The sequence below is a fragment of the Pogona vitticeps genome, chromosome ZW-PAR (assembly GCF_051106095.1).
Source record: "Pogona vitticeps strain Pit_001003342236 chromosome ZW-PAR, PviZW2.1, whole genome shotgun sequence".
NCBI lineage: Eukaryota > Metazoa > Chordata > Lepidosauria > Squamata > Agamidae > Pogona > Pogona vitticeps.
The window spans coordinates 5,956,761-5,974,923 of record NC_135800.1 but is presented as its reverse complement, the minus strand read 5'-3'; the positions used below and the strand labels follow the sequence as shown (position 1 = coordinate 5,974,923).

At 52.0% G+C, this 18,163-nt stretch overlaps 1 protein-coding gene across 2 annotated transcripts in view; it reads left to right on the top strand.

Moving 5' to 3' along the window:
- Nucleotides 1-18,163, top strand: part of ABCA2 (ATP binding cassette subfamily A member 2) — a 54,824-nt gene that overhangs the window by 20,156 nt on the left and 16,505 nt on the right. Inside the window, exons 11-36 of one of the 2 annotated variants that reach the window (XM_072984998.2) lie at nucleotides 487-646; nucleotides 794-922; nucleotides 1,249-1,416; nucleotides 2,173-2,269; nucleotides 2,637-2,810; nucleotides 3,145-3,247; nucleotides 3,794-3,908; nucleotides 6,265-6,455; nucleotides 6,592-6,742; nucleotides 6,842-7,046; nucleotides 7,865-8,029; nucleotides 8,398-8,578; nucleotides 8,954-9,166; nucleotides 9,285-9,481; nucleotides 9,922-10,104; nucleotides 10,378-10,565; nucleotides 10,815-10,935; nucleotides 11,214-11,510; nucleotides 12,339-12,557; nucleotides 13,069-13,171; nucleotides 13,611-13,939; nucleotides 14,424-14,637; nucleotides 14,852-14,957; nucleotides 16,018-16,129; nucleotides 16,635-16,695; nucleotides 17,042-17,216. In XM_072984998.2, coding sequence (XP_072841099.2) covers nucleotides 487-646; nucleotides 794-922; nucleotides 1,249-1,416; nucleotides 2,173-2,269; nucleotides 2,637-2,810; nucleotides 3,145-3,247; nucleotides 3,794-3,908; nucleotides 6,265-6,455; nucleotides 6,592-6,742; nucleotides 6,842-7,046; nucleotides 7,865-8,029; nucleotides 8,398-8,578; nucleotides 8,954-9,166; nucleotides 9,285-9,481; nucleotides 9,922-10,104; nucleotides 10,378-10,565; nucleotides 10,815-10,935; nucleotides 11,214-11,510; nucleotides 12,339-12,557; nucleotides 13,069-13,171; nucleotides 13,611-13,939; nucleotides 14,424-14,637; nucleotides 14,852-14,957; nucleotides 16,018-16,129; nucleotides 16,635-16,695; nucleotides 17,042-17,216 — 4,357 coding nt within the window. The remainder of the gene's footprint in view (nucleotides 1-486; nucleotides 647-793; nucleotides 923-1,248; nucleotides 1,417-2,172; nucleotides 2,270-2,636; nucleotides 2,811-3,144; nucleotides 3,248-3,793; nucleotides 3,909-6,264; nucleotides 6,456-6,591; nucleotides 6,743-6,841; nucleotides 7,047-7,864; nucleotides 8,030-8,397; nucleotides 8,579-8,953; nucleotides 9,167-9,284; nucleotides 9,482-9,921; nucleotides 10,105-10,377; nucleotides 10,566-10,814; nucleotides 10,936-11,213; nucleotides 11,511-12,338; nucleotides 12,558-13,068; nucleotides 13,172-13,610; nucleotides 13,940-14,423; nucleotides 14,638-14,851; nucleotides 14,958-16,017; nucleotides 16,130-16,634; nucleotides 16,696-17,041; nucleotides 17,217-18,163) is intronic. The other variant, XM_072984999.2, reaches the window with a different exon arrangement.

The following is an 18,163-nucleotide window of genomic DNA, read 5'->3' as shown; positions in this document are numbered from 1 at the left end:
CTTGTGCCCCCCCAATCATCCCTCGGTAAGGTTTAAGGGCTTCCCCAATAAGATAAACCCTCTGTCTCTGGTTTTCTAAGCCTTCAGAGATCAGCCGTTCTGATGATATGGCGAGGGTGGTACTGTATTTGGATTTTGGCTTCTGTCTTTCCCCCACTTCTTTCCTGCCAAGCCCCTATTAAAGAGGAAAAAGCAATGTTAGCAAAAAAAGACCCACCTTCTGGTAGCATCCTATACAGTGGTGCCTCGCTAGACAATTACCCTGCATGACAGTTTTTTCGCTAGACATTGTCTTTTTGCGATCGCTATAGCGATTTGCAAAACAGTGATTCCTATGGGGGGAATTTCGCTGGACAATGTTTGGTCCCTGCTTTGCAAACCGATTTTCGCTAGACGATGATTTCGCTAAACTGCGATTTCAGTGGAACAGATTACCATCATCTAGCGAGGCACCACTTGTATCTTTTACGCCTCTTTCTCCTGCAGAACCATCGAGCCAGAAGCTTTGAAACAGGGGAACATGAGTTCATTAGGCTTCACCAGCAAAGAACAGAGGAATCTGGGCCTCCTCGTCCACCTGATGACCAGCAACCCCAAGATCCTCTATGCGCCCGTGGGCACTGAAGTCGATAAGGTCATCCTGAAGGTGAGGCTCCCGTAGCAAGCCGTGGCTTGGGGAGACCCAGTTTTCTGCTCCCTTTCTGGCGAAAGCCATTGCAATTTCTTCACCGTGGCCACGCAGAGACGGTGGGTGATTTTCTTCCTTCCTTCGCCCTCTGTTCCCGCTCCGCAGGCCAACGAGACCTTCGCCTTTGTCGGGAACGTGACGCACTACGCTCAGGTGTGGCTCAACATCTCGGCCGAGATCCGCAGCTTCCTGGAGGAGGGGAAACTGCAGCAGCGGATCCTCTGGCTGCAACAGGTAACCTGGGGGCCGGCCGATTTGGGCCTCCTCTCCCCGAGTCGAACGGTTAGAACAAACAGCGAGAGGTGCCGTTGCGTGGCTGCGACGGTTTGGATCCGAAAGGATCCTCAAAGCTCCCCAGTGAGGCTTCTATCTTTGATGCCCAGACGAACTGCTTTTCTGCAGTGGGAAACCCCCCTCTCCAGGGCTGAAACATCATCTTTTGGCCCCTATCAAGTGGGGTTCTTAGAACACAGACCCAGTTGTCTGTCGCAACAGATGGCGTTCACGCCCTTTCTCTCCCACCCACCCACCCACCCCCCGTTTGCTCGCTACCTCTCCAGATCGCTGCGGATCTTCACAAGCATCCCGAAATCCTAAATGTTTCGGACAGCGACCTGCTCCACAACTTCATGGAGAGCAACTTCTCCTTGTCTAACGCCAGCGCGCTCCTCCAGCAGCTGGACACCATCGACAACGCTGCCTGCGGTTGGATCCAGTTCATGTCCAAGGTGGGTGGGTACCCTTGGGGGGGGCGTTGGAGGCTGGCTTCTGAAAATGGGCTCAGTCTCACCTCCTTGGTGTTTTCATGCCTCTGACCTTGATAAAGGGGCATTTTGTGGACTACAAATCCCATGACACCCAGGCACCCTCCTGGCAGTGGATTATGGGTGCTGATCTCTCTCTGTGTGTGTTTTAAGGAACTTTCTGTAACTTTGCAGTTTTTGCTTCCATTTTGCTGTCTTTTGACAGCTGGCAGGGAGGACAGATTTGGGGAGACCAGCAGGAGGAAATTGTAAGCGTGCAGATAAAACCCATTAACATTAAAAGTCCCATAACATTCTTTATTGTCTTTGGCGCAATACATTAGCCTGATTCTTAAAAAGCAAGAGGAGAGGGAAACCTTGTTTTCACATTGGCGAGAAACTATATTTTGTGTTTTTAAAATATTGGAATCCACGAGCACTCTTCTCTTTAGGAGAATTCTGATTTTTTTAAGAAACACAGTTCTGAAAATGAAACAAGAGTCGTGGAGTCCCACGGTGGGTCTGAATTAGAGTAGACCCATTGCCTCGATGGGACTTGTGTCACCTATTGATTCCGTGGGCCCATTTCAGCTGGGGCTGAGCCAGAGTGTGGTCTTGGCCTTTGAAGTGAAACAGCTTCTGAAGCCGCTGTACTCTTGCTCACGAGGAGAAGCTACCCCAGCCTGATCGCAGGTCTTAAGATGAGGAGCCTGCTTGTGAACTCTCTCTTCTCTCTTGCAGGTCAGCGTGGACATCTTCAAAGGCTTCCCTGACGAGGAGAGCATCGTCAACTATACTCTGAACCAAGCCTACCAGGACAATGTGACGGTCTTTGCCAGTACGGCCCCTCCTTCTGTGGCCTCCCCCTCCCTGCGCGGACTAGGGCGCACGTCTTCTCGGTCATATGACTGTCTTCTTCAGTCACGTTGGACCGCCGGTTCCTTTAACCTCATCTTGGTCCTGCCCCCAGTCCTTGTCCACTTACCCTGGCTGGAGAGCTCAATGGTTCAGCCAGAGGTTGGGAGTTCGATCCCCCGGTGGGCCTTCTTGGCAGGGGCTGGACTGGATGACCCCAAGGGGTCCCTTCCCAGCTCTGCCCTTCTAGGATGTCCCGCTTGAGGTCTTTAGCGAAACAGCACCGCGAGAAGCAGCAGAGAAAGAGGCCTGACCCTCTTCTCTCTGTCCCTCCTTCCTCCTTCCTGAAGGTGTCATCTTCCAGACCAACAAGGACGGCACTTTGCCCCCGCACGTCCTCTACAAGATCCGGCAGAACTCCAGTTTCACAGAGAAGACGAACGAGATTCGCCGAGCCTATTGGCGACCTGGCCCGAACACGGGGGGACGATTCTACTTTCTCTACGGCTTCGTTTGGATCCAAGGTGAGAGCAGGGTGGGCTCCCCATGGGGACCCACTCCTTCGCCCTCAAGAAGAGGAGATGGTGGGAGGCCATGACTCTTGTTGCCCCTGTTGACTTGGCAGTTGCAATCCCCCATCTGGCCACCTGCAGTGGTGGCGCTGTAGAGCAAACCAAATATCACCAGAGCAAGCACCATGTGATAACAACAGAGAAGAACGTTTCTAAGTCCCCCTATGGAAACTACAGTTTGAGACCCCCAGATTGTGTGGTTTAAGAGCTTCTTGTAGGTGCCCAGAGGAAAGTGTTGACAGATCTTAACAGTGGTTCTTCCCTCTCTCTCCTTGCCCCTTCAAAGATATGATGGAGCGAGCCATCATCAACACCTTTGTGGGCCACGACGTGGTGGAACCCGGGAATTATGTACAGATGTTTCCGTATCCCTGTTACACGCGTGACGAGTGAGTACTAGCGTCCTTGAGAAACTCCAAGACACGGAGATGCCGCGGGCGATTCGGATGGCCTCGTGTCTGGAAGCTGTCCGGAAATTCGGCTTTATTATAAATTCTCCAAACCCAGTTCTGCAAGAAAAAAAAATTGAATATCTCCCTTATGGGAACTGCTTGTCCCATCAAATCATCACAGAAAACTCACATATTAATGTTGAGATAAACGAACGTTGTTTTTTTATTTTATCCATTAATTTGTCAAACAATTGATGCTGTTTTTGTAAATCAAGTTTGCTGAATGGCTTGTTGATAAATTAAGGTGATGAGAAACACGAATCATTGCTTAAAGCAATGTTTTAGTGATTCAAGATTTTAAAGTTGTTTATTGAAAATTTTAAGCAATTCGGGCAACGCGTTAATTTGTAACAGATTATTTCCAAGATCTGGGATGGAATTTGTGCTCCTGTGTGGCTCTTAGATTGCCCCAAACAGTGGGTTTCCTCTGAGGACCCCTCGCCCTGTCTTTTCAATGATTTTCTGCCTCTTCCTCCCCTACAGCTTCCTGTTCGTTATTGAGCACATGATGCCACTCTGCATGGTCATCTCGTGGGTCTACTCGGTGGCCATGATGATCCAGCACATTGTGGCCGAAAAGGAGCACCGACTGAAAGAGGTAAAAATGTTCATCGCTATGGACTCTCCCCCATTCCCCGAGGCTGGTGGAGCTTCCATGTTCAGGAGCAGTCTATCTCTAAATGCCAGCTGGCAAACAGTGGAGAAGAGTCGTTTCTTTCAGTTCTGGCCTTTCCAGAGCAAATCCTAGCTGATTGTTAACACACTAGGAGCCTAGGTAGGTCAGACCAAAGAGGTATTTAGACCGATAGTGAGGTCACACAATCTTCGCAACTACAGGAGTGACTAAAAGAGAGTTACAGTTACACAGGCAAAGAAGTAACTGTGCTTCATTACTCTGCAACTGCAGGGTAAACATGAATTGTTTGCAAATGCCATTGTTTGTAACAAGTTATTTAATCAAAGTACAAGGGTTGGAATCGATAAATACAGAAAGATTCTCGCTAAGCGTAAGATGGTTTTTAGACAGGCTTTTACTTTGTGTTTATTGTTTTCGGGGGGGGGGGAAATTGGTTAGTATTTCTGCAACAGGTTCTTTTATGCTAGGTGGTGGGGGCAAAGGGGAACCCTAGTATTTATGTGATCTTTCTAAATATAAAAATGGAGGGGGGGAAAACGCCCAACAACACCAAAATGTGACACATTAAAAAAGTTGATACGTCACTTTGTTCATAAGGAAAAATCGGTTAGGAGGGACAGACACTTTTAAAAATGCCATGGAATGGGCTTGTTATGAAGATCAGGACAAAAGTTATAGAGAGAAAATCTCTATTTTTTTTTTTAACTTCATGTCGTGAAAAAGTTTTGCCCAGAAAATGTCCCCCCCCCTTTTTTTCTTTTTTGGATCTTGGCCATGCCCGCCTTTTCTCTTAGCCCAGCCTGGCTCTCTGCTTAACGAGACCATGATGAACTGGCCAGGGCATCAAGCCAGCCACGGCTGCCGGTCGGATCCTGGGCTTTTCCAGTGCCCGGGCACTCCGCTTTCCCTTGGCCAACATCAGCTGGCAGAGCGTGCCAGCTGCTCGGAGGGGTTCCCTCTGACTGCTGCGCAGGACGGTGAGATAAGCCGCCTGTAAACAGAGACGGGAGGGGAGGGCTTCCCGATGGGTAGAAAACAAAACATCTATAAATGCAAAGCAAAAACCTGGTAGTTAAAAACACGGCAGTATTTTTCAACAGCAATAATAGGCTGGGTCCTTAATAAAAGGAAGATCAATAAGGGAACAGAGAAAGTCCTAAATCAGTAGCTTAAATGCCATTTAAATGAAATGCACACTAAGGGATGATACAGCAATTACAAGCTCGTTCCTTAATAAAAGGAGTCAATAAAGGGAAGATGTGGGACCGATTTAGTCCAGGATCCTTGGTACAAGAAGCTATGATTGAAAAACATTTCCAAATTCCAGCAGTAACGGAGAAAATTAGACATTAGAGACCTTTTTTTATTATTTCATTCTTTTAAGCCTGAAACTTGGCAGTAGATTAAGTTACCGAAAAGGATACCATCTGTTCAAAACTGCATAACTGTCTTCAAAACTAGGTTACTTTGGGTTGGAAAAATATAATTGATATTTTCCCCCTCCCCTCTTTCCCGAGCCACTTGGAAAAAGTGGATTGCCACCAACCTTTTGAAAGCCAACCCCCTTCCTGGCAAATTGGGCTACAATGCCCATCATCCCCATAGGCCTGCAGCAGGGCTGGCTCAGGCTGGAATGGTCTGCCAAGAAGGGGGCCAGGCAAGGAACAGCTGTATCCTATTTTTGTACTTGGTGAAACAGGTGGCGCAGGTTTGTTCTCTTTTGAAACCCTGCCAAACCTGTTCGACCGGAGATAGAATCAGGGCAGGAAGCAACGAGCGTATCTGTTGCTTGGAAGGGAGAAGAACCTTTCCAGTGCTCTTGAAAACAGTGTTTCTAAGCAAAGCATATGGAAAGGTGCAACCCTTTTTTTTTCTTTCCCCAAATAACACCCGATTTATTTTTATTTTTATAGCAAATGCTTCTGCTGGCCAGTGTTGCTTTCTCCTAGCCCAGGATGTAAAGGCTTGCAGATGAAAAGTGTAGAATGGGGGACAAGGTTTTAAAAACAGGCAAGCGCCCATGTATAAATGTATTTTTATTTATCTTTTGGCCAAACGGTCCCCAAAATGCAATAATAAACCTTAAAGTAATATAAAAGGCACAATACGATCTGTTAAATCAGAACCATGAGATGTAATGCAATAGGAGAGCCATTAGGGCTCATCCACGGGGCGCATGCACCACAATGGCTCTTGCGCATGATTCTTCAAACATTGGTGGAGGAAAAAGTGTCCGGTGTTGAAACGCTCCTTTGCCGTTAGCTGGTTGGGCTCTCAAGACCTCCTCTGTCTCTTTTGCACTATCCACCCCCCCCAGGTGATGAAGATGATGGGACTGAACAACGCCGTCCACTGGGTGGCCTGGTTCATCACCGGCTTCGTCCAGCTCTCCATCTCGGTGACGGCCCTGACCGCCATCCTCAAGTACGGGAAGGTCCTGATGCACAGCGATGTCCTGATCATTTGGCTGTTCCTCGCCGTCTACGCGGTGGCCACCATCATGTTCTGGTGAGCGGGAGTGGAAGTGGAGAAAGAGGAGGACGCCGGGCGTCTGCGCAGCCTCGGATAGGCCTGTGCGCGCCTGCCTCCGTTGTAATGGAAAAGCTGGGTAGCCATGACAGGCGAGTCTCTTTCCGCCCGGCAGCTTCCTGGTCTCCGTGCTGTACTCCAAAGCCAAGCTGGCTTCGGCGTGCGGTGGCATCATCTACTTCCTCAGCTACGTCCCCTACATGTACGTGGCCATCCGGGAAGAGGTGGCCCACGATAAAATCACCGCTTTTGAGAAGTGCATCGCTGTGAGTTGAGACCCTTTTTTTGCCCAGGCTCACGTTGACCCCCTTTTTGGGACAACGGGAAGACGTTTTCTGAGGCCGAACCTTCTCCTTCTCTCCTAGTCGCTCATGTCCACCACAGCCTTCGGGCTGGGCTCCAAGTACTTCGCGCTCTACGAGGTGGCGGGCGTGGGCATCCAGTGGCACACCCTCAGCCAGTCGCCGGTGGAAGGGGACGACTTCAACCTTCTTCTCTCCATCATGATGCTGGTCGTTGATGCTGTGGTCTACGGGGTGCTGACCTGGTACATTGAGGCCGTGCACCCAGGTAGGCGGAGGCTGGCGCGCAAGCCGAGCCACGTACATCGAACTTTTGGCACGACGAGCCAAAACAAGGGTCAGCAAAATAGAGGACAATAAGAAACATTTCCCAGTGACACATCAAGGTCTGCTGCAGGACGGCAGCTGGTGTGATATATAGACATACAGTGGTGCCCCGCATAGCGAGGTTAATCCGTTCCGGAGTAACCTTCGCTATGACGAAACATCGCTAAACGGGACGGAAAAAGCCATTGGAACACATTAAACTTAGTTTAATGCGTTCCAGTGGCTTCTTTACTCACCATTATGCAATGTTTTCTCATTGCGACGCCATTTTCGCGCCCTCAGTAAGCGAGGGCAGGGCGCGAAAATGGTTGCGGCGGCCATTTTGGGTCGCGCGGCGGCCATTTTAGAACCGCCGAACAGCTGATTGTCGGGTGTCGCAATGGAAGATCGGTAAGCGAAACGCAGTGTGATTTTCGCCCATTGGGGCCATTGGTAAGCGATCACATTAGCGATCCCAAAGTTATACGGTGCGCTCGTTAAGCGAGGCATCACTGTATTCTTATTTTCCTTGATGGTCATGTGTGTTGCTTGTTCGTGAGATGGTTTTATGGCCACAGCCAGTCCTACTGAAAACAGAGCAGCCTCAACGGTGGAATAGACCACTCAGAGGCTCTGAAAATCCAACTCTAAGAACATGGATGTGGTCGGTCGTGATGGGGGAGGGCTGTGGTCACGACGCGTGGCCTTGCCTCAGGCGGGAGAAGGTCTCGAGCTGGCCCCGTTTGCAGCGCTCCTGACTCTTCTCTCTTCCTCCCCCAGGAATGTACGGCCTCCCCCGGCCCTGGTATTTCCCCCTCCAGAAATCTTATTGGTTGGGAAACGGACGCACCGAGACGTGGGAGTGGACGTGGCCGTGGTCCCGGACTGCCCGCTTGAGCGTCATGGAGGAAGACCAAGCATGCGCCATGGAGAACCGGCGGCTGGGTAAGAAGAGGGGGCGGACGCCCGGCTCTTTCTGAAGCTCTCGGGGAGGGGGGGTGTCTGGCGGTCCGGCCACCTTTCCCATCACCATCAGGGGGCGGGTTGCGTCTGGTTTTCAAAGCGAACAGAATAAGCTTGCAGAGAAGCTCACTTTTTTGTTGTTTAATTCTGAAAAATGGTGGTTTTTCAGAGGAACGGCTCTCCATTTCTTGGAGGAAAGCAAAATATAGTTTCTGGGAGATGGGGGGTGGCCCTGAATTTGCACCGGCCTTGTTTAAAAAAATGCCTCTGGGGATGCCACGGTGCTTTTGTGGGGTGGGGGCTCCGAATCCCCTCGATCTGGCAACTTGGGGTGTTGGTCTTGTGCCCAGAGGAGTCCCGTGGCATCGAAGAGGAGCCGAGCCACCTCCCGCTGGTGGTGTGCGTCGACAAGCTGACCAAGATTTATAAGACGGATAAGAAGATGGCCCTGAACAAGCTGAGCCTCAACCTCTACGAGAACCAGGTGGTCTCCTTCCTGGGCCACAACGGAGCTGGCAAGACCACGACCATGTGAGTGAGGCCGCTGGGATGGGGAAAATGGGATAGGGAACACACACTCCCCGTTGGGATGGGGAAAACGCCCTCCTAGCCCTGGTGTTTCCCCCTTGCATGGATGGAGGGGAGCTGCGTCCATCTCCAGGGCAGTAACATCTTGGGAGATCCTCTGGAGGAAAGAATTGGATTCTGTCCTTTGTGGGTCACCTGACACCGTTTCCACCCTCCTTGAAAGTGGGGTGGGGGCATTTTTCGGTCTCCTTTTGGACCAGCCTCTGTGTCCTCTTGACGCTTCTCGGGACCCCCCCCCCCCTTTTCCTGCCTCTTGGTCGGCGGGCGTTCCTTGCGCTCACCGTTCCTTGGATCTGCCTTTCCTTCCTCCCGACGCAGGTCCATCCTGACGGGGCTCTTTCCTCCCACCTCTGGCTCGGCCACCATCTACGGGCACGACATCCGGACGGAGATGGACGAGATCCGGAAGAACTTGGGCATGTGCCCTCAACACAACGTGCTTTTCGACAAGCTGACGGTGGAGGAGCATCTGTGGTTCTACTCCCAACTCAAAGGCATGGCCGAGGAGGAGATCCTGAAGGAGATGGATAAGTAAGGGCGCCCGGCTCTCTCTCTCTCTCTCTCTCTCTGGCCCACATCCCGGACTCCCTTCTGGCCACTCATAAGCCCCTCTCCCTCGTCTCTCTGCCCTCCGTTTCTGTCCCTCCAGGATGATCGAAGACCTCGAACTGACCCACAAGTGCCACTCTTTGGTGCAAACGCTTTCGGGGGGTATGAAGAGGAAGCTCTCGGTGGCCATCGCCTTCGTGGGAGGGTCCCGGGCAGTCATCCTGGACGAGCCCACGGCTGGCGTGGACCCCTACGCGCGGAGGGCGATTTGGGACCTCATCCTGAAATATAAGCAGGGTGAGTGGGGGAAAAGAAGCAAGGGGCCCCAACCGCCCTGGGCACCCGGGATATGTCAACCGATCTCCCGGCTCTGATCCTGGACCCTAAAGCGCCCCACCTCTGATCAAGAACAGGGTTTGGAAACCAGGTCACCGAAAACGCCCCGTTATTGAGCAAGGGTCTTGCTCTGGAGACGAGCAAGATGCAGTTTCTAGCTGTGCCTTTTTGGCCTGGATTCGTCCTGGTCTTCAGTCCAGCATTCAGTCCAGGGGTTGGGAAAATCCAGACTGGGCTTCCGTTCTGCCCATCACGACTGAGACGGTGCTGGAATCCCGTCGGTTCCCTCCGTCTTGGTGCCTTCGCATGCTGGATCTGGGGTCCTGGTGATGGTGGTGGTGGGGGGACCCCCGGCCCTTCCCACCTTCACAGAGGGGCTCCCCCTTGGTCTTTCCCCGCAGGCCGGACCATCCTGCTCTCGACCCACCACATGGACGAGGCCGACCTCCTGGGCGACCGCATCGCCATCATCTCCCACGGGAAGCTCAAGTGCTGCGGGTCCCCCCTCTTCCTCAAGAGCACCTACGGCGATGGGTACAAGCTGACGGTGGTCAAGAAGCAGTCCGACTCCTGGACCAACGCAGGTCCGTGCCGGGCCTTACCCGGGCTGCTTCCTCTCCCTGTTGAGTGTTTCAGAGGGGGTTGTAGCCCCAAACTCTGCTGGATTACAACTCCCATCATCCCCTAGACAGCATTGCTGCAGACTGTGGCGTTTTCCAACCTCTTGCTTCCAGTCCAAGACTCCCTAAGTTCTGATTTTGGCTTAGCGGTTTGTGGGTTTTCCCCTTGCAGGTTGTTTTCAACGATTCCCCTTTCTCTCTCTTTCTCCCTCTCTCGATCTTTCCTCTTTGATTTAGACTCTGGACAGACCCACAGCAGCCCCTCCGGCCCCTCCTCCGTCAGCCCTTGCTCCGAAGCCCGAGTCACGCAGTTCATCAAGAAGTACGTCTCCTCGTGTCTCCTCATCTCCAACACCAACACGGAGCTCTCCTACATCCTCCCTTCCGAGGCGGTGAAAAAGGGCTGTTTTGAGAGGCTCTTCCAGGTAGGTTCCCCAAAATCTGTCTTAAACTCAGGCTAAGCTGTGCACGTATTGGCCCCATTCTTGTGGCAGTGAGTTCCGCAGCTTTAATCCTGGCGCCAACTTGCAGTGGGGGAGGAAGCCACGCTGGGCTGCGCCAGCGAAGAATCCAGGAGTCTGCCAGGGCCAGATGGGCAAATGATTTAGCCCTCAAGGTACTATGTCTTGATGCTACAGCTGGGAAAAGTTACTTTCTTCCACTCTCTTTGGCAGCACCTGGAACACAGCTTAGCCGCTCTAGACTTGACCAGCTTCGGCCTGATGGACACCACCCTGGAAGAGGTTTTCCTCAAGGTCTCGGAAGAGGACCAGTCCCTGGAGAACAGCGATGCGGGTAAGAGTCGAGGCACACTGCCTCCATTTGGGGTTGGACTAGATGGCCTTCAGGCTCCCTTTGGGACTCAGACGTCCTGCTGCTTAGGGTCATGTGTCACGACTCGGAAGAATCCATGGACATGGTGGAGAGGTTGATTCCCCAAATCCCGACCCGTTCAACGGCTCCACTCGAGCTGTGCCAATAGAAGGCCAAAGGGACCCTAAAGGTCATCTAGTCCAACCTCGGATCGACACAGCGCTGCCCACCTGAAATCCTCCTTCCTCTGCTCCTTGCAGATGTGAGAGAGTCTGACAAGGACGCCTCGCCCCTGCCTGACCCACCCCTGGCCCCCAAGCCCGAGGCCAACGGAGAGGCCCGGCGGGGCTCCGGCGTGCCTGACAAGGCGGAGGCGGACCGAGGCAGCTTGCTGGGCTGCTCCCAGTTGGCCCAGTCGCAGGCCTCGCTGGGGTCGCTGTCGTCGTCTTCGGCCGGCTCTGTGCGAGGCGATGAAGGTGGGGCTTATTCGGAGTTCTACGGGGACTATTCCCCATTGTTTGATAACCCGCAAGACCCCGATAACGTCAGCTTGCAAGGTGCGTGGCGCGTGACACGCCCTCGCGTGTTCCCTGGCGGGGAGGGTCAGCGGGAGGGGTGCCCCCGGCCCTTCGGCCCTGCCGCCTTTTGCGATCTGATGGCGCGCGCGGCCGCTCCGTCCTGCCTGGTGTCGGGGCGTTAAACCCAAGGAAAACAGGAAGTTGTTTTTTACTGTAAACCAAAAAGCAATAAACACATACATGCCGAGGATCCTCGAATCCAAAAGCTGACGGTGGTGAAGAAGGTCAGAGAAAGGGCAAGAAGTAGTTCCGAAAAGTTACTTTTCAGGAGTGTAAGAACTACCTCCCCTCCTGTCTGTGGCTGGTTGATTGTCGTCATTCAGAAGAGTAACTCTAATAAGTTTCTGGGTGGCAAGCGATCAGATGAGAAGGGAGGTTAAAGAGGTTCCACTGATTATTTTTTGGAGACGGTTACTGTTCTTAGAAGCCCTCGACTTCTCCGTTTTTTTGGGGGGGGGCTCTTTTATTTTAGGTTGGGGAATCAACGTCTTCCCCTTCTAGTTTGTGGGGCTATATGGAGTCTCTGGTGTCTTGGTGGCTTCAGGAAAAGATCTGGGTGTCTGTACGGCACAGATAATAACCGCTGGATCCTGCTTCAAGTGGAATGCCTTGACCATCTCAGGAAATCCCGGGATTTCTAGTTAGAGAGAAGACTTATCCTTCTCTTCTCGAGGGCTGCCTTGTATTGCTCTTTTTTATAGCAGGGAGTTTTATAGCCTGAAATGATGGGAGTCCTGGAGTCTTCTGCTGACAAGCACCTCGGTCTCCTCTGTGTCTCTCCCCCGCTTTTCTCTCCCTCTCCCGCAGACCACGAGGCCGACACCGAGGAGGACGAGCAGGCCCTGGCTGGCCAAGGCAGCGTCAAGCTGGAGGGCTCGTGGCTGAAGCTGCGCCAGTTCCATGGGCTGATCGTCAAGCGCTTCCACTGCGCCAAGCGCAACACCAAGGCCCTCTTCTCCCAGATCTTGCTGCCTGCCTTCTTCGTCTGCGTGGCCATGACGGTGGCCCTCTCCGTGCCCGAGATAGGTAGGGGCCGTACCTAATCCAACCATCCCCGCCCGTGCCGGGGTGAAGCGTGGGGAGCCAGCTCAGCGAAGGGACGATGCACCCTCTCCTCCCTCTCTTAAGACTGGGAATCTGGGCAGAATTGCAGCAGCTGTAGAGTATGGGTTGCAGAGCGTGGACACTCTGTTAGAGGAGTACGACAACGGGAATCCGGGATCTCGAGAGGCGTTGAGCGCGCCAACCCTGGAGGTCTCCAAGAGAAAATTAGACTGACAGCGGTCCGATCTCCTTGGGTGTGGATTCCTGCCTTGAACAGGAGGAGGAGGGACCCGTAGAGGCCCCTTCCAGCTCCATCACGCGAGGTTTCTGTGGTCTCCCTGGGGTCTGTTGCTTTTCCCAATGGCGTGTTTCAATATGTTGAGATGCCCCCCTTTTCACCCAAGGATGAAAAAAAAAGGTGTGTATTTGTTAAACTTTAATGCTGAGGTTTGCCTTGTCTCCCCCCCCCCAACCCTGCTGTCTTGTTCTGCAGGAGACCTGCCTCCCCTCACCCTCTCGCCCTCGCAGTATCACAATTACACCCAGCCGAAAGGCAACTTCATCCCGTACGCAAATGAGGAGCGGCATGAATACCGGTGAGGGGCCCAATCCGATCTTTCTCTCTTTTTCTCTCCCTCCTGATAGGACCCCCCCAAGTCCAGACTCAGGCAGACTCTGGGGACGTTTAGGGGCCTCTGGAGGCCACCCACTTTGGGGCAGGGAGGGGGAAACATAGTCGAGCCTCCAGGTCCAGGAGCAATCTACCTCTGAGTAGAAGGGTCCACCTAGTTGCATGGTTTGGATGTTGTGTTTCGGAGCAGCCACAAATCCATATACCCCATAAATCTTGCGACCTGCTACGAACGAAGAATGGGAACAGAAATACAATGGATCTTGAATTGATTTAAATCATTATTCCGCCCCCCCACCCCCTCCATGGGTTAAATATTTTTGGCTGGTTCTATCCTGCCCAGAGGTCTTCTGATCTGGGGGGCACAAGGTTCCGAAGCCCATCCTTCCGCTTGTGCTTCGCAGGCTGAAGCTGTCCCCGGATGCCAGCCCACAGCAGCTTGTCGGCACCTTCCACCTGCCCTCGGGGGTGGGGGCCACCTGCGTGCTGAAGACGGCCTTCAACAGCACTCTGGACCAGCTGGTCCAGTCCCTCAACCTCAACAGCAACGAGTCGAAGACCCTGGCCGCCAAGTACTTTGACGCCATGTGTGTGGACTCCTTCACCCAGGGCCTCCCCCTCTCCAACTTCGTGCCACCCCCACCGTCTCCCGCCCCCTCGGACTATCCCTTCTCCCTGGACGAGGGGCTGCTCCGGGCCTGGAACGCCACCTCCTACCCCTCGGCCGCCAAAGGTAAGGCGCGGGAAATGCGGGGTCGGCAACCCACCCAGACGTGCCCGAGACGGGGCCAGGTAACAACTTCAAGATCGGGGGGGGGGGGACTGCTAATAATCAGTTCATTTGAATTCTTGTGGATTAAACAAATACAGTGGTCCCTCGCTTTACGATTGCCCCGTTTAATGACGAAACCACATTACGATGAACGATGGCAAAACGATGTTTCCTATGGGGGAATTTCGCTTTGCGATGATCATTTCCCTGCTTCGGTTTTAATGCATTTCAATGTTTTTTTTTCTTTTTGCATTACGACGTTTTCTAATGCGAGGCACCACTGTAGTAAGAACAACAAAGGGCAGCAATGCTCCCCGACTCTCTTGAGCATCTTTAATTAATTGAGGCTGCCATGCAGAAGCGGGGGGGGGGGAGCTGAGTTTGACGAGGGAGACCTCCGCATTCGAAGTTCCGCCACGGTGCCCTCTCCTCCTCCTCCCCCCAGGGACCGTCACCTCCGCCCCGTCTTTGCCCAGCGTGGTCCACGAGCCGATCAAGTGCACTTGCTCTATGCAAGGCACCGGCTTCTCTTGCCCGAGCGGCGTGGGCGGCCACCCGCCCCAGATGAAGGTGGTGACGGGGGACATCCTGGTGGACATCACCGGCCGCAACGTCTCCGAGTACCTGCTCTACACGTCGGACCGCTTTCGGCTGCACAGGTGCGTGCGTGCGTGTGCAGGAGGGGGAGAGGAAAACCGGGCGGGGAGGGCCAGCGTGGGGAGGGATGGCAGCTTTTCTTTGCCATCCCAGGGTTTCTTGACTGGAAGAAAATCGACACCCGTTTCTCTGTGTCTCCCTTTTGCAAGTTTTGAAATCATCCCCTCTATAGGGCCTGATTTCAGCGCTTTTCTTCCACCTCCTTGATACACACAGGTATGGAGCCGTGACCTTTGGCAACATCCAGAAATCCGTCCCAGCGTCGTTTGGCGCAGAGGCCCCTCCCATGGTGCGCAAAATAGCCGTCCGGAGAGTTGCCCAGGTAGGAGAGCCTGGTTGCGTTTCTGAACGTTCGCCTCCCAAGCTACTATAGGCAGGAGAGAAGAGTTCACTGCGTCACCGATGGGAGGGACGGGAGACTGGACTGAAAATTAGCTGGGATCAAGTCTCACCCTGGTGACAAAGCCCATGGACAAGCAAGGGAAATAATTTTCACCTTCTCGCCTAGCCTACCTCGCAGGGTTGTGCGTGTTCAATGTTTCCGTAGAGGCATATATGCCTACTGTGTTTCACCGACCCAGATTTAATTCAAGCAAAGATTTATCCACTGTGTTTCAAGAGTGGGAGATTCAATCAGAGGGTCCAAATTTGATTACAGTGGTGCCTCGCTAGACAGTTACCCCCGCATGACAGTTTTTTTCGCTAGACGTTGGCTTTTTGCGATCGCTATAGCGATTTGCAAAACAGTGATTCCTATGGGAGAATTTCGCTGGACAATGGACAAACCGATTTTCGCTAGGCAACGATTTTGACAGCTCCCTCCGCGCTTGCAAAACAGGTGTTTTCGGGACCTAAGCTTTGCAAGACAGCGATTTAAACAGCTGATCAGCGGTTTGCAAAGCGGCTTTCCTATGGCCAATCTTCGCTAGACAATGACGATTCTTCCCCATTGGAACGCATTAAACAGGTTTCAATGCATTCCAGTTGGGAAATGCTTTTCGCTAGACAATGATTTCGCTAAACAGCGATTTCAGTGGAACAGATTATCATTGTCTAGCGAGGCACCACTGTACAGAGAAGTTCTCGGGGGGCCTTAATGTAAGGGAAGGCGGCCGACGGCCAAATTTCAGCTCAAAGATCTTGCGGAGAATGTGGATATAAGAGAGGCACTCCAGTCTTTTGGAACAGGGAAAAACCCATTTAAAAGCTGGGGTACCACCAAAGATGATGTAACAGAGCAGGAAAGCATGAAGGATGGGGCCCGGAGACGGCCCCAGCATCTTGAGTTTTTCTTTTCTGGTCTCTTTATTTATTTATTTATTTATTTATTTAATTTATATGCCGCCCACTCTACCCAAAGGTCTTCCTTCTTCCCTCTCCAGGTGTACTACAATAACAAAGGGTACCACAGCATGCCAACGTATCTCAACACCCTCAACAATGCCATTCTTCGTGCCAACCTGCCCAAGAGCAGGGGGAATCCGGCGGCTTATGGTACGACCCCGAACCTGGTTATTACTTTAACAGTCTGAACGGACAACATGGCCTAGAGACTCCGGTGGTTATTATTATCATCTGAATCAAATTCTGGAGCAGTGGTCTGGAAAAATTAGGTTTTTCCAAGGTCCGGTGTCGTCTACCCATAGATTTGGATGGTCTCTCAGCGGGAAAAGAAGCAGCTTTTGGGGATGCAGAGATAGTAAGCTGCTAAGATGGGAATCCACAGGCCCAGGTTTGTTCTGGCGGGAGGCTCAAATTCTGGGAAGTAGGACCACTCTGGCTTACATCCTCTTATCCGGTGGACCGAGAAGTCCACCCAAACCATGAGAAGACATAAGCAAGTGTTGGTTTCAGAAGCCCCCCCCCCCCAGATTCAATGGGTCTACTCTAGTAGGGAGAAGTTTAGCTCCTTCGGGTGACCCTGTAAAGACGGCGGCTTCCAGGTGGCCCCCCTCGGTTTCTTTCTAAATTCTGAATGTCCGTTTTCCTTCCCCTCCAGGGATCACCTTGACCAACCACCCGATGAACAAAACCAGCGCCAGCCTCTCCCTCGATTACCTGTAGGTATCTCTGCCTTTACAACCCAATTTTTTGGGAGGGTGACGGACAACGGGAGAAAGGAGATGTCCTACAACCAGAGGAACAAACCCTGATATTTTAAAAAAAGCAATGGAGACTTAGAACTTTTTAAAGCCTTCCCTGCCTAAACACGAGGTGGAAACTTCCAAGAAATGCTATTTTTATTTTTGTAACCCCTCCACAGAGCAGTGGGAGGGGATCCCAAGAGCCAGAAAAACAGGGGGTGGGGGTCTAGACACGGCCTGTGGGTCATGTCGGTCTCACCAGTGACTTAAAGACCTGTTGATCTTCCTGACCTGTTGACTTTCTTTCTCCATCTGACTGTAGCCTCCAGGGCACGGACGTGGTCATCGCCATCTTCATCATCGTGGCCATGTCCTTCGTGCCGGCCAGCTTCGTGGTCTTCCTCGTGGCCGAGAAGTCCACCAAGGCTAAGCACCTCCAGTTCGTCAGTGGCTGCGACCCGGTCATCTACTGGCTGGCTAACTATGTCTGGGACATGGTACACGTGGCGTGTTGGGGAGTGGGTTTGTTATTTTAGTGGAGGATCGGGGCCATGGAGGCACCATCCTCCCATTTATCCGGGGTGGGGGAGATGATTTGGGTGCTGGGTGTGACAAACCCAGACCTACTGGGATATGCCACACAGGTACACTAAGCTGCCACCAACCATTCCCTATAAGAAGTCACACAGACCAGGGATGGATTTTTAAACAATAAAAAGAATAAGGTTTATTTTAAATACACACAGGGAAAAATAAACAATCAGGTGAATAAATAAAGTAACGTGGCTTATTCTCACTCATACAAGCATACAGTTTGGTTCCCCCAGAACCCTTAACTTGAAGCACAGACCCTGAACCTATCAGTTCTGGCTAACCAACAGACACCTGAACCTATCAGGTTGGTACTCTGACACACAGAAGTACCCTGTCTGACACACAGACTCCCACAACAGCTTCTTCTTCCCAGCTGCTGCTTCGTCACAACCCAGTGTCTCTCAGCATCTCCTTTCACCACACAGGCTTCACATATTTATACAGTACAGCCCCTCCTCCTGATGTCCCGCCTTCCACTCCCCATAGGATGGAACTTTCCCTCCAAACCCATGACAGACAGGTAACATCAGTGCTGTATGTAACACCTCCCCTCTTTATAAGTTGTTTTGTAGGGGGAAAGCTAAGGTGCTTTTCACCAAAAAACAACCTGAATAAAACACACAACAACATTTATACATACCATATTATACTTACTTAAACTTACATTCTAAGTTAACCATAGCAAATAGGCATTTAAACATTTACCATATACATTACATCAATTTACCTTTATTCATACAAACCAAATTCAAAACCAGGTACATTTAACTTTTTGTCATCATTATATACACATAGTCCATGTTCTTTCGCCGTCTTCATTCTTTGGGTCTTCTTGATAAGGCGTCAGCAA